The sequence below is a fragment of the Eschrichtius robustus genome, chromosome 18 (assembly GCF_028021215.1).
Source record: "Eschrichtius robustus isolate mEscRob2 chromosome 18, mEscRob2.pri, whole genome shotgun sequence".
NCBI classification, from domain to species: Eukaryota; Metazoa; Chordata; class Mammalia; order Artiodactyla; family Eschrichtiidae; genus Eschrichtius; species Eschrichtius robustus.
The window spans coordinates 16,652,029-16,679,621 of NC_090841.1; the positions used below are offsets into that span (position 1 = coordinate 16,652,029).

At 49.0% G+C, this 27,593-nt stretch overlaps 1 protein-coding gene across 4 annotated transcripts in view; it reads left to right on the forward strand.

Annotated features, from left to right (window-relative positions):
• Nucleotides 1-333: 333 nt before the first annotated feature.
• The window catches only part of DHRS12 (dehydrogenase/reductase 12), a 37,011-nt gene continuing 9,751 nt past the window's right edge, over nucleotides 334-27,593 (forward strand). For 3 of the 4 annotated variants that reach the window (XM_068526592.1, XM_068526593.1, XM_068526591.1), the window contains exons 1-5: nucleotides 334-446; nucleotides 4,569-4,702; nucleotides 6,384-6,466; nucleotides 13,897-13,989; nucleotides 15,068-15,149. In XM_068526592.1, the coding sequence (XP_068382693.1) occupies nucleotides 391-446; nucleotides 4,569-4,702; nucleotides 6,384-6,466; nucleotides 13,897-13,989; nucleotides 15,068-15,149 (448 nt within the window). In that variant the 5' untranslated portion in view covers nucleotides 334-390. The remainder of the gene's footprint in view (nucleotides 447-4,568; nucleotides 4,703-6,383; nucleotides 6,467-13,896; nucleotides 13,990-15,067; nucleotides 15,150-27,593) is intronic. The other variant, XM_068526594.1, reaches the window with a different exon arrangement.

The following is a 27,593-nucleotide window of genomic DNA, read 5'->3' on the forward strand; positions in this document are numbered from 1 at the left end:
GTCATACCCCCAAAACGTGCTGACGCCCGGCTTCGACCCAGAGGTGACTATGCGGACCTTCAGCGCGGCCCGCAGCACGGTCTGCCCTCCCTCCCCACCCCCCAACCCCCGGCCCAGCCCTCTGAGGCTGGGGCTGGAGGGGGCACTCTCCAGAGCCGGGACAGGAGGGGCGTTCCACGTCGTAGAGACCCCGTCGCATTCCCAGTGGAGAAAAGCCCCGAAGGCCGCGGTTTTTATGTAACTGGGATGATGTAACCGCTGGCTGGCCCGGGGTGCGGGGCGGGGAGAGGCGGGGCGGGGAGAGGCGGGGCGAGGCGGGGCGGGGCGGGGCGGGGCGGGGGCACCGGGCCCGCGGGCCCGCGAGACTCTGCGTGCGGCGCCCGCCCGACCATGCTCCTCTACCGCAGCGCCGTGTGGTTCGCCAAAGGCCTGCGCGAATACACCAAGTAAGGATGCAGAGGGTACCGCGCCGGGGGCCGCGGGCCGGGGCTGCCGGTTGGGGGGCGGGCCGTCCGGCTGTCACGTGGCCCGCCTCGGCGCCCTCAAGCGAGGTTAGCGGGGACGCGCCCGCGACTTCCCCGCGATCTCTTGGACCCACCAAGCGACGGAGGCGCCCGCTAGCTGGCAGATGTACCGGCGGCCGGAGCGACCCCCGCACCTGGCGGGCGCCCGGGGGCGGGGCGGGCGCCAGGGGGCGGGGCCTTGCCGCGCAGGCCGCACCCACTGACGTCAGGCGGCCCAGGCGCCTCAGAGCCTCCCGGGTGTTCCTTTGGCACCCTGTTGGGCGGGCTCCGATACTGGCTCCGTGGGGCTGTTTTCGGCGTCAGACGCGGTTAGTTCTGAGCTGCTAGTCGAGATTCTGTTTAGTACTTTTCCTGGGTGTGTTTTTTCCCTCACTCATCAACTGCGGCTTGTGGACTGTGACCTCTCCCTCCAGCTGGAACATTCCGGGCGCGGGTTTCAGGGCGAGTGTCGGCTCTGCACCCAGTGTGAGCTTGCTGAACGGTGCTGGATGGTTCCACCGGCCCCGTGATCGCCCTCGCTGTGGTTTTAAGGGGTGGCCACTTCTGGCAGATGGAGAGGTGGTTTTTATCTTAGAATTAGTTAGGCTTACGCAGTGGTTCTCACCCCTGTCTGAAATCAGAAATCACCAGTGGAGAATTTAGGATACCATTTTCCAGGCCCTCCCCCTAGAGACTCTGATTCAGCTGATGTGCACTGGGGCCTAGACAGACATTTTGTTAAAAAATCCTACCGGTGTTTCTGCTGTGCATCCGAGTCATCTCTAGGAGACTTCCTCTCCTCCCTGCACTAGGGTTTTTATCAGTTCCTAAGGCAGCCCGGGCAAATTTCCATCATACCAGGACTCCAGGCATCACTGAAGGGGAGACAGCTACCGCTGCTCCCTTCTCTGCACCCCACATCCTTTTGGAAAAAGGGCAGACCCTCCTCAGGGGCCAGTGCTGCAGAGAATGTGGGAAGTGTAGCCGTCAACCCTGACCCACTGAATTTAGGTGAATACCGTGGCCGCCTCTTTCAAAGGGGTGTACAGGCAGTGGCCACCATTTGCTGGATCTTTCCATGTTAACACAGAATGCAGCATGAAAAGTTTGAGTCAGCTTCCTGCCCCAGGAAAGCAGGCTTCTAAAAGTCTCTCCCCAGACTCTTCCGTGAAGTTGGAGGGGTGCAAACTTAGGCGGGTTTCCCTGCTATTATGTATTTAGTGAATTGGAGGGAAAGACAACACCTTACTTTGATTCCAACTTGAGAGTCTGTAGTTTGGGTTTACAGTGTTATTTCTTGGCACACCAGGATTTTTATAAAGCTTCCTTATATTGGGCCCCTAGGCAGCAGGACCTAGTTACAGTTTCCTAAACTTGCCCAAACCTAAGAATTACCAGGGGGTAGTTCAGCTACAACAACTGACTCCTAAGCTCCTAGCATGTGTGGGTGGGACCTTAGCAAATTCCATATTGGATAAATTGGGGGAAGCCTGCCGGGGAGCTTGATTCCTATATTCGGGGGGTTCAGGAAACACTAAGTACAGTGGTTGCTCAGCTTGAATCACAATCACCTGGAGGGCATGTGAAACCACTCACTGATTGCTCGGCCTCACCCTGGAGTGTCTGACTCCGCGGACAGATTGCCAGGTGATGATGATGCTGCTTGTCTGGGGGCCACTCTGGGCACCACTGGTGACGTAGAAGGTGCCCTAGGCTGGGCTGTTGGGCTTTATCAGCTACCATCTCATGACCCTGGCTAAGTCATTTATGTCTCTCTACGTCTGAAAAATAAGGACTGATATCAAGAGTTTATAAAGATAAAAAAAGAGGGTGGGAGGATACAAAAAAAACTAAGTCGTCGTATGTTAACAACAGACGGGATCAGGATGGAATCCCTGTGTTGAAGGCAAAGGACAAAGGGAGGTATGACGTGTCCTTTAGCCCAGCCTGGCACCACCCACTTGGCAACTGGCTCACAGCCTGGAGTTTGAGGAAGAGGTTTAATCCACAGGAGCCGTCCTCAGCAAACCTAAGTCTCTAATAGGATCGATGTGGCAGCCCAGAGGTTAAGGTCTCCTCTAGCTGTGTGTCACAGAGAAAAGCCTCTCAGCTTCCTGCCCCAGGAGGAGGGGGCTCTCGGGGCCGGGTCCCTGTGGGGCATTTACTTGGGGCATGTTCTCTGGCCTGCTCTTCTTCTGGCCCTGTGGTGGTTTGGAAAGCTCTTTCTTGCTCCCCACCAGTGCCTTGTCCTGCCTGGACCCCTATTCACTGACTCCCTGGCCCTTGATTCTTTCTGAGAAACCTCTTTCCTCTGCAAGAAAATCTTTTCACAGTGATCCTGGGACCCCGACCTGTGGGAAAAAACAAATCTTCCAGCTTCATCTTTGGTTATAGTTTAAATTACTCTCAAAGTCCCTAATGATTTGAAGGGCTAGGGGGCTGTGGAGGGGGGGGGGACAAATGAGCTTAGTTTTGAACGTGAAAGGTATTCATGTCGTTATTAATACTAGTAATAATGATAGCAACTACTATTTATTGAGTTCTTAATTTATTCCAAGTGTGTGATAAATGCCTCACATACATTATCTCACCCAGGCTGCCCAAGAAGTAGCTTTGATTATCCCCTTTGTGCAGATGATGAGACAGGAGCTCAGAAAGGTTAAGCCAACACATGAGACGGCACAGCTGTTAAGAGGCAGAGCTGTGATTTAAATCCAAGTTGTTTGATCCAAAACCCTTATGATTGATATTATTTTTAGTTTCAAGTCAGCCTTTCAGGAGGCCTTGGAACAGTCAGAAGTCTTGCTTGCCCCACTAAGTGGCCCACTAACAGCAGAAGCAATGGAAAGGGCATTCTCTGAGCTGCCCTGGATGTTTGGGCGAGTTACAGATGGTGAGAGCAGGAACATTCTCCCTGGTCTCTTGACTGTGAGACCAGGGGCAGTGACCGCCCCTGTGGCTAAACCAGACCCAAGCTCATAAACATTCTTTGGCCCTCTTCACCAGTGTCCAGGCATGTAATTGGCAGTTGTGCTGTGCCAGGGCATGGGGCAGGAGACCAGCTGTTGGCAGTCCGTGTGTAAACAGGGCGCGGCGAGGGCACTGGGCTTCTTCCAGAACCTTTGGGGGAAAGAGTTGCATTCTGCACTGCAGGGAATCAGCTCTTTGCGTGAGAGACACAAGCTGAGACCCCAGCCTGCTGGTGTGTGGGGAGAGCTCCGCCCTGTGGGTCTCCTCCTGCCAATCCCCCTCCGCTCTGCCTCCACTCCCCTCAGCCAATTTTGTAACTGGGGAATACTAGGACAGTAAAGCTAGAAGAGGAAGCTCAAAAAGCAGAGAGAAACAGTTACGGAACTCAGGGTTGTTTCTATCCAATATGATGCCTTTGTGCAAATTAGAAGAAGCACCTCCTTCTCTATGTGCTTTGCTGTCATGCGGCAGAAAGTCGTCCTGATGCAGATACGAATCTCTCATCACCGTGATCGGAACGGCGCCCCCTAGAGTTGTGCAGCACACACCCTGTGGCCCTGAAGGAGCCTTGCTTCCTCTGAAGGCGTGCAGCCCTCATATAACTGCACCTGCCCCCTCCTTCATTCCCTACATGCAAATCTACCCACTTCGCCGTGGTCCTTCTATACCTGGGTAGAGACACCTGTCCTGCGGTGCAGTAGTCATGATGTTCCTGGTCTCTTAAGCTCCTCTCTGCTCCCCTCACCGTGGGAAAAAGGCCAAAAAAAAACACCTCTATCTATCAAAGGGTTTTTTGGGGTGGGGGGCACCTCCTGGTATCAGAGGCAGTCAGAGAAAGGTAGTTTGGCCACCAAATTGTTGGAATCTCCAAGCATTTTCAGTTCAGGAAGCTAATGGTATAGGAAATGTAGGCCTGGAGAAGATGGGGGTGTTCATGAGACCAGGGAGGATAGCAGGGGGAGCCCAGGAAGCAAGGGGCCGCGCGACGTGCCGGGCGAGAGCACGATGCCCAGCGCAGAATCAGGCTTTCTCCCCACGGGAGATTGTGTTCCCAGCTACTTACGGCCATTCCTCCTGTGGCTCTGCTGCTTCCAGGAGTGGCTATGAATCTGCATCCAAGGACTTCATCCCTGATGACTTGGAGGTCCAAGTCCCTGGAAGAGCCTTCATGGTCACCGGGGGGAACAGCGGCATTGGAAAAGCAACTGCCTTTGAGATCGCCAAGCGAGGTGAGCAGCCTGCTAACCCGTGTGTGCACTGGGCCCCGAGGCCAGCCCGTGGCCGGTCCACGCCGGAGAGAGTGCCCTGTGTCACAGGAGGGTCAGGAGGGCCCCAGCCAGCACAGCCGGGAGCCCTGAACACTGACCCTGTGCTGATCGGCGCAGCTGCCAGCGCTCTGGGCTGTGCGGTAAGCTTCAAGCTAGAGGCGGACAGAGCGAGTGACTGGAGGAGGCTTTTCTCAACACAGTTAACTCACAGGAGAGCTGGGGTCCTGTCCACAGGTCAGTGTTTTCTGATTAAGAACAGTGAGGGGCTCCGGCCAACCCTAGGCGTCTGAATCACCAGTGGAACCTTAAAACAAGAAACACCTGGATACTTGGTCTCCAGTTCCCGTCTTCTCAACAAGAACGGGGTCGGGGGTGGGAAGGATACTGGGAGTCCCTCGCAATTTGGCTGTGGACCCTGGTTAAGAGCCAGAGCCCCCAGAATAAGGGGAGAGGGGCGTGCAGTGAACTTCCTTCTTCCTTCCTGGTGTCCAGCCTCCAGGTTTCGAGCAGCTGGAGACACCCTCCTCTTTCTCCTCCCTAAGCTTGGTGTGGGGAAGCGCCTCTCTAGGGTGCCCGTAAATTATTCAGTCAGCTGAAGTCTTCCTCCGGGTAAATGCCAGAAGTTCCTGCATGAGCTCAACTGCCCTGGGTCACTTAATGGCACTGTGGTGGCTAGAAAAGCCTGCCGTGTCTCTCCAGAGCCCCTTCTCCAGGAAAAATGGATGTTCCGGCAGAAGTTGGGGAAATAAGTTGGGAATTTATCACTTTTCAAGATGCTCGAGATTTTTTTTTTTTCTCTAAAATTGTTAGGCATTTTCCAGGGGAGTATTATACCATTTGGAGTTGTATTTAATTATCTGCCAAGTCAGGGGGAAGATTAACTGCATCTCAGCACCTGGGAGGTGCTCTGAAGAGTTGTGGGGAAGAGGATAAAGCAGAGGGGCTGGTTATGTGGTTAGCGTGTAGCCTCTCATGAAACAGGCCCTATTTTAAAAAGTAGCTGTTTTAGGTGAAGAAAGCAGGTTCCATAATGCTTACTTCTTAACTGCCACAGACAAGGCAAGTCCCCTTTAAATAAGCCTTGATGGATGACGGTATGGCTTTTGCTGGAATAGTCTGAGTGCCATTTATGGATTCAGCCATTCGGTAAATATTTATCGAGTTCCTGCTGCATATTAGGTCAGTGCTCCTCAACTTAGGCTCGACATGAGGCTCCCTGGGGAGATTTTAAAACATACGCAGGCCTGGGCCCATCATCTAGAGCTTTAAAAACTTCCCAGGTGGGTCCAAAGTGCAGCTAGGTTGAGACCTGTGTGTCAGGTACTCTATGAGATGCTAGGGATGCAGGTATGACAAAAACCGACCCTTCTTATCCTTGATATATTCAGACCCTTAAGTCAGGACGTTGTCCCAGGTGCACCGTGAGTCAGCTCAGGTAGGCAGGACGGGTTCCAAGATCGCCCTCTCTCTTACATCTGCTGCTCTGATTATGGGGACCATCTGTCTAGATTTTCCAGAATAGTCTCCGTTTCAGGTACTCTTTCTGTGAGCCCGTATGTCTTAGTCCTTCACTTGGAAAAGCCGGTCTCCATAGCTGTCACTGTCGCTCTCCCTCACAGACGGTTTTGTTGAATTCCACCAGGTGGCACAGTTCACCTGGTTTGTCGAGATCAAAACCGAGCGGAAGGTGCCAGAGGTGAGATCATCAGGGAGAGCGGGAACCAGGTGAGCTGCTCTCTGCCCCTCCCGCTGGGGGGTTCCTGCCCGCAGGGTCCGCAGCGCAGGGGGCTGGACTCCTGGCCTCGCTCCCCGAGTTGGCAGTGGCCTGTTTGTGCTTCCGCTTGGGAGGCAGCCTCAGCCAACAGAGCTGGAGCTGCGCTTCTCTTTTCTTTTTTCTTTTTCAGTGTGTTTCAGGACAGAGGTCCTATTTTATTTTATTTTATTCTGTTCTATTTTATTTATTTTTGCTGTACAGCAAAGTGAATCAGTTATACATATACATATGTCCACTCTTTTTAAAAAAAAAAAAAATTATTTATTTGGCTGTGCTGGGTCTTCATTGCGGCACACAGGATCTTCATTGCCCCGTGTGGGATCTTTAGTTGCGGCATGTGGACTCTTAGTTGCGGCATACAGGATCTAGTTCCCTGACCAGGGATCAAACCCGGGCCCCCTGCATTGGGAGCATGGAGTCTTAAGCGCTGGACCACCAGGGAAGTCCCCACATATCCACTCTTTTTTAGATTTCCTTCCCATTTAGGTCACCACAGAGCACTGAGTAGAGTTCCCTGTGTTATACAGTAGGTTCTCATGAGTTATCTGTTTTATATATAGTATCTGTAGTGTATATATGTCAATCCCAATCTCCCAATTCCTCCCACCCCCGCCTCGCTCCTCTGAGCTGCGCTTTTCAAAGTCTGGGCTGGACTCGGGATAAGGGGGGCAGTGAGGTTTGATCCCACGCCCCATGAAGGCATCAGTGCCTGCTGCGGAGACATGATATGGACGTGGCACTGCTGGAGTCCCCCCCACAGAGGGAGGCCACGTCAGTGAGACACATCAGAGGTGACTCAGGGTGAGCCAAGCTGTAAACTGACCCAGTGGTCTTCGGATAAAGAGGGACAACAAATGTCATTTTGGCCTTGATGAGAGCCACTTCCTCTCGAGAGCTTTCAGAGCTGGCTCACGGTTTGTGGGCTTCCTCTTCTGAGAGAGTCGGAACCAGGACTGGCTACATCATCTGTCGGGCCCAGTGCAAAACGAAGGTGTGGGACCCTGGTGTTAAAAGCCTAAGAATTGGAGGACGGCGAAGGCATAGCGTTAAAACAAGCGGGGCCTGTACTCCAATAAAACGTAATTTAAAAAAAAATTCCCCCTTGAAGGCACCCTGGCTGTGTAACACAGTAGAATCTCTAATAAGAACAAAGGTAACAGTTCCAAAGTCCGAAGTGTTATTGCTAGGAGACTTAAAAATCATCACAGTAATAACGAAAGGAATGAGTAATCAAAAAAGAATTAAAAAATAAAAAACAAGTGGGGCCCACTTGTGGGGTCTGTGCACCTGTGCAGGTGGTACCCCGGGGAGCCGGCCCCAGTGGAGGCCCCTGAACCCCCAGTGTCAAGTGGAGAGGAGGGGGCTGGCTGGCAGTGACCACGGGCCCCTTGCCTTTGCTCCAGAGCATGTTGCTTCCAGCCCCACCTGGAGTTTCCTCCTCTGTCTTGTTCACCTGCCCCTCCAGCAACTGCCCACAGCCGAGGGGCGGACAGCGCCCTGCGCCCTCCGGCTTGGGCCGTGGCCAAAGGGAAAACAAATGCCCCAATCCAGAATGGACTATTTTGCCTCTGCTCATGAAGGTTATTCCACGTCTTGAAGTAACGTTTTCAAGGCAAGAGACTTTCCGCAGACTCCGCAGCCTCTTGCCGTCAGATTCCTCCCGGGGGCTTAGGGCTGGCTGCGAGCTCGAGGGTCTCTAAATCTTCCTCTAACGTCTGCAAGGGCAGCCGCGATCTGGGGGCTGCAGTTCTTGAGATGGAAAGCTGGCTGCCTGCCTGCTGATAACTTTCAGTGGTACTGCTGCAGGATGCAGCAGGAATACTAATCTCAGGCTATGGGCAGAGGAGGCTTTGCCTGGATTCCAGCCCGCTTTGGTTTGGGCTATGTTTTTTTACAAAGTGGATCTGTATAGAAAAAGAGGACAAGATGCTGTTTACGCTGTTCAGCCCTCCTTATGTCCAGCTGCACCGTCTTTGGGAGGTAGTGCTGAGAGGGGGAGCAAGCATGTTTCCTGGGGCGGGTGGAGAGGGTGCCCTTCCCCTGCGGCCTCCCCCCGTTCACGTTCACAAACCCACGGGAAATCCTCTCCTCTTGTGTGTTTGTAAGTGGCCGCCAGCACTGAGTGCTTGAGGGTCCGGGGCCGGGGGTGCCCGTCTGCTCATCCCCGCGGGTGCGGTTTCCCTGACTCAGCGCGTCCTCCAGGCTCTTCCCCGGGATCGGCTGCCCCTTCCTGTGTGTGAAGAGGCACCACTGCCCAGCTTCATCAGGGTGTATGGGCAGGAGCGGGGCTCGCATCTGAGTGCCGGTTCTGCGCTCACGAAGCCTTGTGAGCTGGGGCAATGTGCTTAGCTTCCCTGGACCTCAGTTTCCTCATCTGAAAAGTAGGGGTGATACTACTTTGTTCATTTTTGAACATCTCTTGGAGTGTGAACGTGTCAGGCAGCATGCTGGGAGCTGGAGATTGACATGGTAGAGGCAGTACAGCCCCTCACAGTCTTGTAAGGATTAAGTGATCAACAAGCGTTTTCAACACAGGATGTGCCCCTCCCTGGGCGCGCCTGATCTGCTCTGTATCGCGGTGGGGCGGGGAGGTGTGGACGGCGTGGCTTCCGAAGTATATGTTCCCCCAGCTCCCACGTCAGCCACCTCGTGCCTGGGTTTGACCAGCGGCGGGTATTAGAGGAAGATTGGGAGGAAGGGGGTGGGAGGAATGGGGAAACAGGATATCTGGCCTCCGTGGCAACAGCTGAATGTCCGCTGAGGTTCCTGCTTCTGGTGGCGAGCCCTGCTCTCAGGCTCAGGTCACATCACCCCCTCCCGTTGCTCCTCCAGCCTAGGGCTGGTGGGGCTTCCTGCTGCTGCTGGTCTCCGGGTTTCTTCACCAGTCCCAGCTGAGTTCTCTTCTCCCTTCTCCTCTGGGAGACCAATCCCTGTGTTCAATTCCCTCTGTTGAAAGTGGTTTCTGTTAGACCCTGGCTGACATAACATGGTAGTGCTATGACATGGGAAGTTCAGGGCATCCTAGTATGTACAGCTCTCGATCCATAGAAGCTATTACTATTATTGCTGTTATCAACATTGTTTATCCTAATATTATTACCACTCCCAACCTTACATTCTCTGCTTTTCAAGTTCCCTAGTTCTCTTTCATCAGTGCCTGGGCCGGTAAAGCAGGGAGGGCACTGGCGGGACCGGTCCTGGGTGTGTAGTTGGGTGGACGTCAAAGAGCGGTGGTTCTTTGGGCAGGAGAGCCTGGGTGGGGTGTGTGGCAGGCCAGCCGAGCCAGGTGCCTGTGGGCAGGCTGGGCACCAGGGAAGGACAAGGTCACGTGGGAACCAGCTTCTTGGACACACTGGCTTGGTAAGATCAGGTGTGTGGAGTACGGAGAGTTCAGTATCCTGCCACGGGGCTCTTTCTGGAGAGGGTGTGTGTGGCCCCAAGCTTGGGGGAAGGAGTGCTTGTCACAGGGCAAACTCCCAGTGCAGCAGCCACTGTGTCTGGCACAGTGTTCCCGATGGGCCCAGGGAGAGAGTCAGAGTGGACCCTCCAGCTCCTCGCTACATGCAGTTCATCACCATCTTGCTGCCTGGATAGAAGGGCACCAGGCTTTTGTCTGGCAGTTATCTCCTTGGGCAACTTTTTTTTTTTTTTTTTTTTTTTTTTGGCCACACCGAGTGGCGTGTGGGATCTTAGTTCCCCGACCAGGGATCGAACCCAGGCCCCAGCAGTGAAAGCGCAGAGCCCTAACCACTGGACTGCCAGGGAATTCCCCGTGGGCAACGTTTTTTAAAAAAATAAACTTTTAAATTTTAGAATAGTTTTAGATGCATAGAAAAGTTGTGAAAATAATGCAGACTTTCCATTTACCCCACACCCATTTTTCCCTTTGCTAACGTCTTACATGAGTATGATTCATTTGTTACAGCAAATGAACCAATATTGATACATTATTACTAACTAAAGTCCATTCAGATTTCCTTAGTTTTTACCTAACACCCTTTGTCTGTTCCCAGATCCCATCCAGGATCCCACGTTACATTTAGTTGTCATGTCTCCTTAGGCTCCTCGTGGCTGTGACAGTTTCTCAGACCTTCCTAGTTCTTGATGACCTGGACAGTTTTGAGGAGCGCTAGCCAGGGGTTTTGTATACTCTCCCTCAATTGGGATTGGCCTGTTGTGTTTCTCATTGATTAGAATGGAGTGATGGGTTTCCCGGAGAAAGATCACAGAGGTACAGTGCAACCTTTTCACTTCCTGATATGGCTGGAAGGTGCTGTCAATGTGCCTTCTGTCTTGTGGCGATTGATCCCATCAACAGCAAAACACCAAGATAAAAAACAGGGGTTTCTACTCTCCAGTTCTCCCAGGCCAGCGTGGAATCCCACCTTCTTAAGAATTACTGGTTTAGCTTCCTGAGTGCTATTAGTAACTGTCACCTCGTTCCTACATAGTGATTTCTACTTCCAAGGGCACATTCATGTACTGTCTCCTCTTTACCCTTCAAACTCACCCTCTGCCCTGGGTAGAGCCTTCCCGTGATGTCAACTCCTGACTCCTGGGCCACCCAGCAGCTAGATGATGGTGATTCACCTACAGGAAGGATCCCAGTTGAGTTTTGCTCAGTTTCAATAACCAGACTTGTATCCCAGGTTTGAAGAGTGAGTACGGGACTTCCCTGGTGGCACAGTGGTTAGGACTCTGCACTCCCAATGCAGGGGGCCCAGGTTCGATCCCTGGTCAGGGAGCTAGATCCCACATGCGTGCCGCAACTAAGAGTTCACATGCCATAACTAAGGAGCCCGTGTGCTGCAACTAAGACCCGGCGTGACCAAATAAACAAATAAATAAAATTTTTCTTTTTAAAAAAGTGAGTATAGGACCCCCAATGGCTCCTAGGTCCAGCCTCGTCACGTGTAGATCAGCAGATCAGGGTTTTACACACTGGCACCTGCCTGGCTCCTTCCCCTGGTCACAGCAGACTGCTGGCCTCTCCTTCTGGGTGCCTTGGGGCTTCCTAGTTTCCCTCAGAGGGAGCCAGATGATTCCCTTCACCTTTTCAGGATGCTTCATTTCACCAGGCTCCAAGGTTGATTTGTCTGTAATGGCGAGTCCCTCTTCCCTGCTGCTGCCTCTTTTTAATTCTGCGACGCCTTGGGTGCTTCCAGGAAGCTCAAGGAGATTGAGAGATGATCAGAGTAAAACTGATTTTAGCTCACTTGAATTTTGTTGCTCATTTGAATTTTGTTGTTTCTTTGAGCCTGGCTTTGTGTGAGTGTCGCAGCCCTGCTGGTGGGAGGGAGTTCCAGGGGGGTTGCCGGGAAGGGCTCAGAATGAAAGGATTAGGTGTGTAGGCTTGGTTTGCCGTCGCTGGTGGACGCTCACGGCTGACCCAGGTGTGAGTCAGCAGCCTCATGTCCACTCTGTCTGGGTGAGGCCTTCAGAGACTTTTTAGAAGAGCATAGTCCTGTACGGACAATGCTTTTCCTCTCCCTTGAAGGCAGAGGAAGATTCAGTTGTTCCAGACTTAAGCCAAATATGGTATTCAAGCTGATTACAGACCTTCTGAGGCATGAAAATGTGGGATTGCTTCTGTTCTCTCATTCTCTGAGCCTTTGTCTTAGGGTGAGAAAATATGTTTTAAGAGCAATCAGTAGAAAGAAATTCTGACTTGGGTTCAATGGCTCAGTTAATGGGGAAACTGAGACAGGGCCCTGAACTCTGCTTTATCAAGGGAGTTACAGCTCTTGCGCAGAGTTTTGCCTGTAGGTTCAGCTCCCGGCAGCAGGAATCCGCCTTGGGCTGGTGATAAGTCCCTGACGTCTGCTGGAGCTCAGGGGGAATAGCCTCACGTTCACTGGATGCTGAGAACACAAGTTTCAGTTATGTGCTGAGTACAGAGAAAAAGGGGTAAATGGACAACATGCACTGATCATTTATGTGCATGGCTGTGTGCGCCACCGTAAAGGAAAAGGGGGCATTCAACATGGCTCCTCCGTCAAGGAGTTCTGAGTCTACTGGGGGAGGAGGCCATTTTAATGGCCACAAAACATACGTTTGCATGGATGTGTCATAGTTTCCTACCAATCATTTGGGAGTTTTTGTCAATATTTTGCTCCTAAGAGATTATCGAAGGCACATCCTAACTCTAAGATGACAACTTCTTCTGTGAGTCAGTTCTTGCTTACGATGCGTGTCAATTTCTGCCTTGTGACATGGTTACCTCTGGATGCAGCCTCCTCCCCCAGTAGACTCAGAACTCCTTGATGGAGGAGCCATGTTGAATGCTCCCTTTTCCTTTACGGTGGCGCACACAGCCATGCACATAAATGATCAATGCATGTTCATTGCAGCTCTATTTACAATAGCCAGGACATGGAAGCAACCAAAGTGTCCATCAACAGATGAATGGATAAAGAAGATGTGGCACATATATACAATGGAATATTACTCAGCCATAAAAAGAAATGAAATTGAGTTATTTGTAGTGAGGTGGATGGACCTAGAGTCTGTCATACAGAGTGAAGTAAGTCAGAAAGAGAAAAACAAATACCGTATGCTAACACATATATATGGAATCTCAAAAAAAAAAAAAAAAAAAAAAAGGTCATGAAGAACCTAGGGGCAAGATGGGAATAAAGACGCAGACCTACTAGAGAATGGACTTGAGGACACGGGGAAGAGGAAGGGTAAGCTGGGACGAAGTGAGAGAGTGGCATGGACATATATACACTACCAAATGTAAAATAGATAGCTAGTGGGAAGCAGCGGCATAGCACAGGGAGATCAGCTCGGTGCTTTGTGACCACCTAGAGGAGTGGGATAGGGAGGGTGGGAGGGAGGGAGACGCAAGAGGGAAGAGATATGGGGATATATGTATATGTATAACTTTGTTATAAAGCAGAAACTAACACACCATTGTAAAGCAATTATACTCCAATAAAGATGTTAAAAAAAAACTCAACAATAAGAAAACAACCTGATTTAAAAAAAAAAAGAAATAAGGTAGATTTATATATAAGAAAAAAATCTCTAAAACATATTGTTAAGTGAAAAAGAAGGATATAGAACAGTGTATAGTCTGATCCTATCTATATGGAAAAGGGGCACACACACACACACACACATAATGCTTAAAATGTATAATATATAATGCCTGAAACATACATTTATAAATATTGTATGTACTTAAAATATTTCTGGATGATTCGTAAGAAACTGTGAACAATGGTGTACTTCTGAAGAGTGAGACTTTCCATTTTGTATCATTCCAAACGACTTGATTTTTAAAACCATTTTTTAAAAAAACCATTTTTAATGAAAAAAATACATGTTATCTTTTTTTTTTTAAGGCTTTACAATTTTTTTTTGTTTTCTGGTTTAGAACATCTTTCTGCACATTGTGGACTTATCTGATCCCAAGACAGTCTGGAAATTTGTTGAAAATTTCAAGCAGGAACATACCCTCAATGTCCTGGTGAGCTTTGTAAACATGAGTAGGGGATAAATCTCATGCATGTGCATTTCTTGCCTGTGTGGTTGTAGACTGGTGTGTATGTTTGTGGATCTTTATGGTGACACCTTAGTGAGAATCTTTTATGGGGAGGCCTGTTCAGTCATCAAGTTCACTCACTGGAGTCAATCTAACCCTGTTGGTTGGATTTGTGGGGAAAGGAAGGGACCATCCTCTGGGTCTATGGGGGGATGGGGAGGTTCTATTTTTTTCATAAAATGATGATTTGTATACTGGTATTCCTGAGCTCTGTAGATTTGGGGATTGCTATATTAAAATTAGAGGCTCAGGGGGAAATTAAATAAAAAGCTTAGTCCAAAAGGACGCCTGCTGCAGACAAGCACATCTTTTAGTAACACAGTCAGTTGCTCTCCAGAGAGAGCTGGAGGCCTCGGGTGGGTTGGTGTCCTTCTTCTCCTCCCATATACTCTGAGCTGAGCTGCCTTTCTACCCAAATAGTTTCTAGTGTGCTCCGAAATGTTCACTCGGGCTCAGGTCTGCTCTTGCGCTGTCCAATATGGCTATGGAGCATTTGAAATGTAGCTAGTCCAAACTGAGATGTGCCATCAGTGTACAAATCTGCCGATGCTGAAGACTTAGTGTGAAAAATAGAGTAAACTAACATTTTTATATTGATTACATTTTGAAATGATACTCTTTTTGGATATCTTGAGTTAAATAAAATATTAAAATCAATTTTACCTGTTTCTTTTTACCTTTTTAATGTGGCTACTTTCTAGAAAACTTAAAATTACATATTTCTATTGGACAGCGCTGGTCTAGACGAATTTCTGGGGCACTTTATCGTGAATTAGGTTGCCAGCCAAGCGCTGGTCATCGGAGGTCTCTGCACAGTCCCGTGGCTGAGCCTGCTGCACAAATGGCATTTCCCAGGAAGGGGTTTGGAGTGAAGGGCCAGTTGAGCAGAACTGATGTTGTCACATGAATGTGGGACCAGTGGTGGTGGAGGAACCGTGGGGTTTGGGGACAGGTCCTTTGGCCCTATTTTCCTTTATTTTGAAACGGGAACTGTACTTTCTAGATCAATAATGCAGGTTGCATGGTCAATAAGAGAGAGCTCACGGAAGATGGACTTGAAAAAAACTTTGCTACCAACACTCTGGGTAAGTGTAAGCAGTTTTCTTGTTTGCTTTTAGCAAAATAAACGTAGACATAAATGATACTGTAGAAGGGTCAGAAAAACATTGATCTACTTTTTGGGTTCTTGGTCCTTGGTGTGATTGCATTTACTTTAAATTTATCCTTCACTGCATTATTATTTCTTCATAAAACACTCTTTTCATGTTTTTCATAATATGTGTTAGTGCCAGAAATACTTAGCGTTGTTAGAGTTTTTTTTTCTAGGAAGCTCAAGGCTCATTATAGACATGACTTTGGTGAGAAGGGCAAGGTCATCTTAGGTGGAAAGTGCAAACATGAAAACTGTAGCCAAGGGAACTTCCAGCCAGGGCTGAGAAAGGTGCAACCATGAGACCAGAAGATGGGCCAAGAAGGGCACTCACCTGGAATGCAGGACCCCTGGGTTCCGGTTCCTGCTCTGTAATAACAGACCGACTCATTTTGTGCCAGGCCAGCGATTCTCAAAGTAGGGTTCCTGGGCCAGCAGCATCAACATCACTGGGCAATTGGGTAGAAACGCACATTCTTGGGCTTCACCCCCAGCTCTGCTAAATCCAAAACTGGGACGGGGCTGAGAAATCTGTGTTTTAACAAGCCCTCCAGATGATTCTGATGCACACTAAAGTTTGAAAACCAATGTACCAGGCTTTTAACCTCTTTGGATTTTCTCCATCTCGCACCAAGGGGTCTGGAGTACAGATCTTCCTCAGCTTATGTTGGGGTTAGGTCCCAGTCAGCCCATCATAAGTTGATCATATAACAAATTGAAAATGCATTTAATCCACCTAACCTACCGAACATCGTAGCTTAGCCCAGCCTGCCTGAAACATGCTCAGAACACTTACATTAGCCTCCAGTTGGGCAAAATCATCTAACACAAAGCCTAATTTATAATGAAGTATTGACTATGTCATGTAATTTATTGAATACTATACTGAAAGTGAAAAACAGAACGGTTGTCTGGGTCCAGAATGGCTGTAAGTGTGAGGGTCGTTCACTCCTGTGATCACCTGGCTGACTGGGGGCTGCGGCTCGCTGCCCTGCATCCCGAGAGAGCGTCATACCACGTATCACCAGCCCGGGAAAGGTTCAAAATCCAAAATTTGAAGTGCGATTTCTACCTAATGTGCATCGCTTTCACACCGTCATAAGTCAAAAAATCATAATTCAAACCATCGTAAGTCAGGGACCAACTGTAGACTATTTCGGTGCCTTTCAACTCGGAGATGCAATGAATCTAAAATTCTCCCCAGTGACTATACCACTTTCTCATAGGAAGTGAAGCTTTTAATAAGGCATTTTAATTCATCCTAAGTCACAAGATGAATGGCGGGGGTTCCTGTGTTTGTCGTTGAAGGTGTCCATTAAATAGTAACCCTCTTCCCAGCCAAGAACTGAACAATTTGAGGAGTAAGACAGTGGATGAAAGCCCCAAATCACTGTTGTTACAGATGAGGCTGGTTGAAGGGCATGGCTCACGTGAGAGCCAAATGGCTTCCTTAATGCTAAACCCCAGAGTTAGCCAGCCTCACTTGCTTTGTTGCGTCTGGCTGGCCTCAGACAGACACCACCAGCCCCTCCCAGGAAGAGGAAGACGCGGGGCGCAGAGCTCAGCAAGCCCAGATTATTGCTCCTAAATTTACTCCATTTTTTAAGTGGTCCCCGTCCTCGCAGTGGAGAGAGGAAGGGGCTGAGGGAGGGTGCTCGTTGTTCTCTCTCCGGGAGAAAGAGAACATCTGGAGCGGGGAAGAACCTTTCTCCCCGGCACTGAGGTTGCATTTATTTCTTCTTAAACAAATCCCCGGGAGCTTGCTATGAAACGCTGCAGGTTTAGTACAAAATATTCCCATCGTTCGCTTTGTTCCAAATGTGGTATCCTTGCCCAAAGTACCAAAGTACCCCACATGTATGCACATGTGGGGTCATGCCGGGGTTTGCCTTCTAACTCTCCTGGATGGCAAGGACTCCTAGGGTCCTAGCAGCTGGCCTCCCAGGTGGCTGCTCTCCAGGACCAGCTTTGTGATTTGCGGGGCCCAGTGCCAAACAAAAATAGGGGGCCCCTGGATTCAAAAAGTGCAGGGCCCTGTGGGGTTGCACAGGATGAAGCCCGCTCTGCTGCTTCCCACCCGCCCATCCACCACCCAGCTACATTCTACTGGGTGCGCGCTGCATGCTGGGCACTCGTGGGTGGCGTACGTATATATGGCACTGAACCCGCGTGACCACCCTGTGATGGAAGTATTCCTGCCTGTACATTACAGATGAAAACACTAGACAGAGAGCTTGCATAACTTGCCCAAGGTCAAGTGGAGGAGCCAGAATTTGCACCCAACTCTGTGTGCCTCCAGAGCCCATGTTCATAACCAAGATGAGTTCTACCAGCCCCCCAGCATCTCCTCCCTCAGACCCATCACTGCGTTATCGTGAGATAAGTGCTGAAGGGAGGCTGCGAGGGGAGTGACCAGCCATGCCAGGAGAAGCACGGCCCAGGGCTGGGGACACTGCTTAGAGGGCCTCCTGGGAATCTGCATTGATTGAGAGTGTGGGGCAGATCCGATAGACTCTAAGGCAACTGCCTTTTTTTTTTTTTGCCACGCCGCAAGACTTGCTGGATCTTAGTTCCCCCGCCAGGGGCTGAACCCAGGCCACCGCGGTGAAAGCGCAGAGTCCTAACCACTGGACGACCAGGGAATTCCCTTTTTTAAAAATTTTATTTTATTATTTATTATTGTTTGCTTTTGACTTTTTGATTGTACAGCTGATTATGTTGTACTTTTGTTATGGATCCAGTCTGCTTCCAAGGACCTTGATATCTCTTCATTTTCATTTCCTACCTGTGTTAGAAACATTTTATTGATCTTCCCAACCTCTGAGAAGCATAATAATTCTCATGCTTAATATTTATTCATCCTCTCCAGAGGGGAAGACGTAGTCCAATATACACAGAAGCAAGTCAGTGACAGAGAGGGCAGCTTGATGTGCTTCTGCTTTACAGATGAGGAGATACAGAGAGGTTCAAATATTGTCATTCTGAAGCAGGTCCAGAGCCAAAGAAACAGCCCATACCTCTGTCTGAGTCCTAGGAAACTGCTGGCTGCCTTTCTAATATGAAACATGTTTTCATGGCCTGATTATGTAACACAGGTTAGGTTGTCTTCTATTTTCTAAGATTCAGTTTGGCCTCTAGAAATACTTCCAATCCCCAGCCAAACATCAGTAGATTCCTGATACTCTGAGGGCAGGACACAATAGGATTTGCAGAATTTATCACCAGATCCTAAGAGTTCGGGAGGTGGAGGATTAGTGAAATACTATCAGAGCCCGTGGCTGCATGTGGCTCTTTGTGAAGACATGATAGTCTATGAATTAGATAAAGTTTGGAAATCATTCTCCCTCTCCTTTTGCGGGGATGGGTGGGGCACAGAGAGGTTTTCATAGTTTACTCTCCTAGGGACAAAAATGAGCTGCCCCAGGGTAGATTTGTGGGGAGACGAAGCGTAGAGGTAAAGTGATCTCATGAGACAGATGCTGTTTGGTTGCCTTTCTTGCCCCTGTGTTTCGGGTCTTCTCAAACCATATCCATTTTGCCTGTTGGCATTCAGTGGCATTCAGAGTCCGTGAGGAGTGAAGACGATGTGTGTGGGGGGGTGGGTGGGGGCGCAGTGCTTCTCTGAGTGCTGTGCTGGCAGCCGGCCACAGCCCGAGCATCAGCCCATCACAACTCTCACCCGCATCTCAGCCCCTCTCACCCACGGCACACGAGACAAGGATGCCATCCACCTCCTCCGAGACAGCTGTGTCATCAGTTAATTGATTGTAATAAACAGGCAGTGGTGCCTTAGATCTTTGGCAGAAGGTGGGAAAGTTCAGTTGAGGTCATTTTGGAAGGACGTACATACATCAGTGTACGGTACATGTTCTGTCCCTTCACATTCTGTTATCTGGAGCTTTCTGCTCACCGGCATAGCTCCACACCCAATGGTAACTGCTGTTTAAAGCAGGGACCCAGGGTCCAGAAACACCTTAATAATAATGATGATAATTATAATAATAATAATAATGGCACACACTTTCCATGTGCCAGGGGCTCCACTAAGTGTTTTTCTTGGACTATCTCGTTCAATTCTCATAACAATTTTATAGATTTCATAAACAAGGAAACAGGATCAGAAGTAGTTTGAAACCAGAGTCTGAGTGACTCACCTTCCTAAATAAAGGACAACAAAATTATAGTTGGTCCATTTTTGCTCTAGGCTTGTATCTGTCAGCTCTTGCTACCTAACAAGCAACCCCCAAATCTCTTAGGCATACAATAAATAAGCATGTATTTCTTGTTGACTCTTATGCAGGTCTGCTGGGTGGGCTGATGTCAGCTGAGCTCAGTAGGGTATCTCTAAGCAGCAAGTTGGGTCTGCATTATGTTCCAAATTCTTGCATCCTCCTTGGACCGTTAGGCTGGCCAGAGTATGTTCCAGTGGCAATAGCAGAAGCCCAAGTGTGCAGGCACATTGCAAGCCCCTGCTTGCTTCAGATCTGCTAACGTCCAGCTGACCAATGCAAGTCATTTCACGGAGCCCAAAATCAAGAGTCAGGGAAACATATTCCTCCCAGGAAACTGGGGAAGAGAGGGTGAGTATTGTCAAACAGTAATCTACGACAAGGGTCTATTTTATTACATTCTAAGTCTTTGGAAATGGGTCATCTGAGTTTGATGTTGTAACTATTAACCCCAAATATTTAATGAGCAAAACATCTTGTTTGTTCAATAAACATTTAAAGAGCACACACTGTAAGCTGGTCCCTGTGGTCAGCGATGAGGATTCAGAAATTATATGGACTCCTGGTCCAGTGGGGGAATCAGACACATAAACAATGTCAGTAACCATATGGTTAAGTTCTCTTTTCATCCATGAAGGGAGCTGGGGTCCAAACCCCAGGAAAGCAGAGAACGGTACTTCCAAGGTGAAATAGGCCCTCAGACACTAAATGTGTTTGGTGCCAGGCATTCTTATTTGTCAATAAGCCTTACTCTGAGCTTTACCTATGTACCATTTGGCTCCTAAAACCTCCTTCCAGCTCCCAAACCTTCAGGATTCCCAGAAAGACACAGTACCTGGGGATAGTAAGCACTGTAGAAATGTCAGCTAATATTGTTGTAACATCCAAATCCCTTCACCTGGCATTGAAGTCCTTTGTTATGGTACCTCCCCCACCTGTCCAAACATACTTCCATGATTTCCCAACATGGATCCTCTGCCGGTCAGCCCATTAGTTTTGGAACCTGTCACCAGCAGGATACCTCCATGCTTTTGTTCCTGTGGCTCCTGTGCCTGGAACGTCCCCTTCCTGGTTCACTTTCACTTCTCCTCCGTGACTCGCTGGGAGCACACCAGCCTGGAGCTTGGCCAGCGCTTCTCCTCCTCTGGGCTCCCAGAGCACCCTCTGTGACCCTATCTTAGCACCATGGAAGTCACCCTTTGATAGGTGGTTTCTGACATAGAGCATGAATCACTGAGTGCGGGCACTGCCTGGCCCTTACGAGGAGCTCAGTCCGTTTTGAGCTGACCCACTGGGTGGGTAATCCAGTTCCTCCAGCTACGTGACTGTGTGCAAATTGCTTAAACCTCCTCAAGCCTCACAGTCCCATTCTGTAAAATGGAGATCATGATACCTTTATAGGCTAGAGGTGAGGGTTAAAGAAGGAGTTGTAAGTTATTTACCCAAGAGAAATAACGTGTTCATGCAAAAATGTGCACGCAAATGTTTATAGTTGCTTTATTTTTATTCATAATCACCCCAAACTGGAAACAACCCAGATGTCCTTCAACTGGTGAATAAACTGTGGCGCTTCCATACAGTGGGATGCTATTCAGCAATAAGAAGGAACAAAATACTGATGTTTGCAGCAATGTGGCTGGATCTTAAATGCATTGGCGGAAGTCAAGCCAGACTCAAAAGGATGCATTGTATGATTCTGTTTATATGACGTTCTGGAAAAGGCAAAGCTATGGGGACTGAGAACAGATCGGTGGTTGCTGGGGGTTAGGGGTGGGAGGAGGGTGTGACCACAAAGGTAGTAGGCGACTGTGAGGGACTATTGGGGGTGACGGAACGGTTGTGAATCACACCACAATCTAATGCATAGAGTTACCCAATTGTATGCATTTGCAAGAGCTCATAGAGCTGCACACGTACACACACACACACACACAGAATTTTACTGGACGTAAAAATATATAAGAAAAAGCAAAAAGATAGGAAAGTATCATAGCTCTCAGCACAGTGAGTCTGTTTCTTGGTAAGAAGCAGACTATTTACTATGATTGATTTGAGGTGCCCTCCTTGGTAATCAGTGCGCTCCTAGAAGGGGTACTGTCTTCCCTCCAGCCTAGAGCACAGGTCACCCTGCTCACGCCTGATAATAGTAGGTGCTAAAAAGCATCAGTTGGTGAGGAGTAAACGTAGAGGCACCTTCCGTGCTGTGCTGTGCGGAGGCCGGAGAAAGTCCTTCCGCTATTCTAAGGATAGTGGAATGCGCAAAGGCTGTGGACGGAGAGATGGCCGTCTTGCTGTCCAGGAGAGCCTCTTCGGGTGAGGGAAGGCGAGCCCATGAGGAACGCTTGACCGGAGCCAGAGTTCATGATTTCTGTGAGCCCATCTGGTTCTGGGTAAAATTGGGAAGCAGGCAGTAGTCACAAAAGAAAAGGTGATCAACCAGCCTCAGTGTCTCACTGGCCTTCCCATCGTTCCTCACCCCCGTTGTTGTCCTAGAATTTTCTCTGCACCACCTCTCCCCTGAGAAGCCCCTGAGATGCAGAGAGAGAGGAAGATGGAGGAGGAGGGAGAGGGAGAGAGGGCTGCTGTCCAGCTACATCAGAGGGCTCCCTTAGGTGTCCTTCTCCCATTTTGAAATCTGGCCCCAAGGTGCCCAAGCCCCTCTGATCTCTTCAAATGACTGAACGAATGGACGCTGGAGTATTATCAGGGCCCCAGCAAAACCAGTATGGCTTCAGCAGCATCCCACATTCTGCACCATTCCCAGTTCCCTTCCTCATGCTTCCTCTGCTCCTTCCCTCCAAACATTTGTCTCCTTTCTCTCATTCCCTTGGGCTACACTCCTTTCTGGGTCCCAGCTCACAGCTCAGTAAATCAAGGGTCTGTGCTCAGCAGGTGCCATCTTAGGACTTTGTGTGTGGGGCAGGGTAGGGAGGAGGTGTTTATTCAGGGTCGCTTTTTTCTAATCATAAGACAAATGTGTCTTCTTTTAGAAAATAGGGAAATAAAAGTATCCAAGAGAAACCAAAACTCTCCTGTCATTCCATCATTAAGATAAAACCACCATTAACATTGGTCTGTTTTTTCCAGCCTTTTTCTATGTGTGTCCCCTACTCCGAGGAGGGGCCACAGTGTGTATACCATTCTGAGTCTTGTGTTTTTCCAGGTAGCATTATATTATAAATGTTTTCTCATATCATTAAACATCCTTTAAAATGTTACTTCTATTTAGGATATATTCTATTGTATGAATGTGCCATAGTTTAGTATGTTTATCCCCTATTGTGGGATATTTAGCTTGTTTCCAACTTCTCACTATTGAAAGTGATTCCACCATGAGTACTTTTGTTCATACATTTTTGTGTGGATCTTTGGTTATTGCCTTAGGATGGATTCCTAGGAGTGAAATTACAGACACCTAGTTTGTGACCATTTTTGAGACCTTTGACCAAATTGCCAAATGCATTATACATTAACCAAATTGCCCGCCAGAAAAATTGGAGCAATTTGTATTCCCACCAGCATTCTTTGTGCTTATCTCTCCCTATCCCAACAAACTCTGGGTCCCACCCATCATCCCCAAAAGAATGATCTTTGCAAAACTGATAGATGAAATCTGGCATCTTACTTTCGTTTGCGTCTCTTTGGTTACTAGTGATATTGAACTTGGCGATGGTGGTTATTTACTGGCCATTTGTATTTCTTTTGGGAGTTGCCTATTCATGTCCTTTGCCCATTTTTCGATTGTGACCATCATCTTTTAAACTCTTGGTTTATAAGCCTTCTTTGGCACATTTATCACAAGTGCCTTCCTCCCCGCCCTCCCCCGCCCCCCCCCCCCCCCCCCCCCAGTTTAGCAAATTACTTTTTAATTCTGTTTTTGGTGCTTTGGTTGGTCACACAGAAGTTTAAATTTTCTATGTAGTCAGGCTGTATATTTATTATTAAGACTGATTTATTCATTTTTATGGTTAAAAAAAATCCTGGTTACTCTAAATACTTGTTTTTTCCCCCTATTTTCTTACAACATTTTCTCTTATTTAGCGTTTTCGTCCACTGGAAGTTATTTGGGTATTAGGTAGGTAAGGACCCTTTTCTCCTCTTTCTTTCTCTCTTTCTTCTCACGCTTTTTAATAAGCAGTGTCACAGCTCTGCTTATGTATTGCATAATCTTTCCTTTCTTTTGAGTTGTGATGCCATCTCTCTCATATACCAAATTCTCACTAAGTTGCTTCTCTTTCCAAGCTCCAGTCTGTTCCACTGATCTAGTCACTATTGTCACGACTGCACTATTCTCATTATTCACATACATTTTAATATCTTCCAGAGCAAGCCCTAGCTCATCACTCCTCTCATTCTCGAGACATTTTCACCCAGAGGACTGATAGACTGGGGGTGAGGAGGCCAGACTTCAGGCACCAGGAGAGGCTGGTGGGGTCTGGAGCTCCTGAAGCTACCAGGTAGGACCCCTCGGCCCCTAGAAGGGCTTTGGAGCCCTGGGTGAGGCTCTTGGTCTAAAACTGCACTGGGCGGGGTGGGGTGGGGGGCGCCCTGTGCAGCCCTCCTAAGGACATTATGGATAAACCCAAAAGTCAGAGATCATCTGCCCCTTGGCTTTGGTCTTCTGCCAGCCATTGAGGCTGCTTTGGATGAGGCAGAAACACCTTCCAGAGCTGAGCCCCTGGGCCACGATGGGCCTCCCCACCTGCCTGCCCGCCACTCCGGGGTGGGGTCTGAGCCGCTGCAGTGCCCGGGCCAGGGCGAGCTCTCTCGGGGCCCCGTGGGGACCACGCCTCCTGTTCTCCCAGCCAAGGAGCACTGGCCCCCATTCCGGAAGCCAGTGAGGTGCCCGGCCCCATCCTGGCCCGGGGGCCCAGGACCTTATCGGATGATCTGGCTGGGATTCCATGGGTGTTTTTAAAGGAGAGCTACTCAACAGCAGTTCTACCACACACCCATTTGGGGAATTTTAAAAACAAAATCCCAGTTAAGCACCTTCATGCTTTTAATAAGCCCATTCTCTCCCTGCTGTAAAGCAGGCTCTTTCCTTGTGCCCCAGGTGTAGTACCAACAGCCTCCCTCTCGGATGTGACAGCAGGGAGTGATGCAGTCATCTTGCACCAGAAACACTGGTTTAGCTGTAGCACCCTGAGGTACAGACCTTGGATGGCCTGGGGAGGACAAGGAAGTGACAGCATATTCACTTTTGTGGGTTACCTGGAGCCCAAGACAGGTGCCAGAGCTCCCCCCTCTCCTCTCAGGTGGACCCTTCCCACCTCACAGGTGGAGCTCACAGATGTCCATTCCCACGTTTAAACAATGCTCTCCAGCTGCTCACAGCTTCAGCCACCCTGGAGTGAGCCCTCCCACCCCCAGGCTCTTTGCACAGACTGTGCTCCACGTCTGGACACCCTCCTTCCATCCCTACCCTCTCCTAGCACCCTGCCAGCTTAGTCCTGCCTCTCCCGCCTCTAAATCTTAGCTCAGGTGTCACCTCACTGCTAACTCGGCCCCGATGCCACCGCCACCCCATCCCATGTGCTCAGGACAGTCTCTTCTGCACAGCACTGACCTCACTGTGGGTGTCGGTTCATTACATAATGACCTGTTAATGCCTGGTGAACACCCTGCGGTCAGGGAGTTCTCACAGTATCCCTAGCATTTATCACTGGGTCTGGCATTTAGCAAGTGGAACTGGAAGCGGGGAAGTTGAGGTTGGGGGCAAAGGGAAAGATCTGACTCATCCTCACCGCTGTCTGACCCCAAACCAAGAGTAAATACCCCACGAGAAACTGATGACTCTGATGCCTCTTAATGCCTCATTTTCTCTGGGGCTCTGTGCTCCCAGCTTCCCCAGGTAATATGAGCTTTGAAATGGTCTTTATACAATTTGTAAAGTCAGCGTGTGAGGCCCCTAGGCTCGCTGTGGGACGTTTGTGTTATTGTACCAATGGGAGAGGCACCAAATGGTATTCGTCACGCAACTGTCTGCTCCTTTAAAATCTACACCAGTAACCTCCCAGGGGTAGAGGGACAGTCATTTTCTCCGGCAGGTAGTATACCTGGTAGAAGCATATAGCCAAATACACCCACTTAGTAACCAAAGTGGCTTTAATTCAAGCTGGCTGTGAAGGTTTCTTAATAGAAACTCCAATCAGTTCTCCTATGCTAAATGTAAACATTGCAGTAGATTTTTCTCATCAAACAATACTTCTAATGCTACTGAAATATATCATACCCATGATATGGTATGATTTCAGGAGCACCATGAGTTTAATATTCGGGTGGAAATGTGGTTTCAGGAATGCTTTCAGACTACTCTGCACCTCTCCTTCAGCATTACCCGGCTCGACACAGTGTAACATCCCTTCCTAATTAGCTTATAGAGAGAGATTTGCTTCAAGTCATGTACCCATGTCATAAAGGTCCTTGTTGCCATATTTAGAAGACTATGTCCAACATAAATTCCACTCCCAAATCTCTTTCTCGTAATGAACCTCCATCGACATAATGAGTTCCTTGGAAGGAAGGCATTGTGTAAATTAAAAATACTAATGAGTCATAATGATAATGAATTATTTTCCTTATTACTGGGAGCAGGACTCAGCTGGGGCACATTATCCTGTGGCTGAAGGTGTCTTCCCTACACCCAGACCTGCCCTCCCCCAGGAGCCCAGACTAAAATAGGTTCTCTTTTTTTTTTTTTCTCTCCTCATCAAAGCTCTGAATCACCCAAATGTCCCTGATCTTAGCTAGTCAGTCTTGGAGGAATGGAAGTTACTAAACTGGTTCCCACTAAGATAGGAATGACCCGAAGGCACCCATAGCTGTTTCTAGCAGTGCGCTGCTTGCACCTTTCCAAGGATATTCCTATTAGTTGGTTAGCACAGGCGAACTGGTGGATTTTCTAGCTAAGACCAAGTCTTAGGGATTGTCTGGTTACAAGGAACAGGAACCCACTCAAGCCAACTAAACAAAACTGATTTACTGGGGGGGGTGGGGAGGCAAGGGCAGCCTTCACAGAACTTAGCGGCAGAGGCACAAGCTGGGCTTTGGGAGCGTCAGGGACATGACAGGAGAGCGTGAGGAACTGGGGTGAACTTTTCCTGTTTCTCTGGGACCCTTGTCCACAGACTCTATCCCAGCTCTCCTGTCTCTGCAGGATGCTTTTCCGTGCACATGGGCCAAATATGGCAGCCGCTGAGTCAAGGGTCCCGTGCCCATGCTCTTGCGGGGAGGGTTCGACTGGCACAGCTTGGCTCAGGTGTCACCCCTAACTCAGTCTACTCTGCCCAGGGCGTCAAGGTTGCGTGGCTCAAACACAGTGCCTGGCCCAGGGTCATGACTCGGTTACATGTTGTTACAGGATGCAGGGCCCCGCCCTAAGGGGAGGGGATGGGGCACATTTCCAGAGGAAGTCTACCACACCAGGCCGAGGAGTTTTCTGCTTAATTTGGTTGGGCGCCTGGAGTGTTGAAGGGCTTTGGGGCAGGAGAGTGGCATTGGCGCCCGTGTTAACAGCAGGCCTGTGGTAGGATCTGTGAGCTGGGCAAGGAGCTCCTGGTGCCATGTTCATCCTAAAGGAGCAGTGACTTGCAGACAACGGGATTCATTCCTACTCCCTTGGCACCGGAGTTGGTTGGGACTCTGCGGTTGAGTGACTCAAGAAAAGGGAGATTTGCCATGTTTTCCATTCTGCATGGACTTGCTGGGAAGTTGGAAAAGTCACAGAACCTCTCCGGGATTCTCTTAATTCCAATTCTTTTAATTAAAAAAAAAAATTATATATATGAAAATATACACATACATACTACTTATATATTTTTATGTTATTAATTTAGCAGATTCTTTTAAAAGATCTTATTGGCTTTATTCAGAGATTCCTAAATTGGGGAACATCAATCTAGCAATAGATAGGAGCCTCAAAGAACTGTACAAGGCGAGAAATTTTCTAGGCAGAAGGGAGCAGGAACAGGGAAGTTATACTGGGCATGTAGCAGATTTTTCCTGTGTTTCTCTTTGCTGGCCTGAAAAGATGCTGAGGGTACACAGGAAAGGCCTCAGAAAGCTGGCTAGGAGGCTGGCGGATTATAAATCACTTGTGGCTGGAAAGAGAGAGCCTTCATCTCCTTCTCAGGGAGGAGAAATGCTTG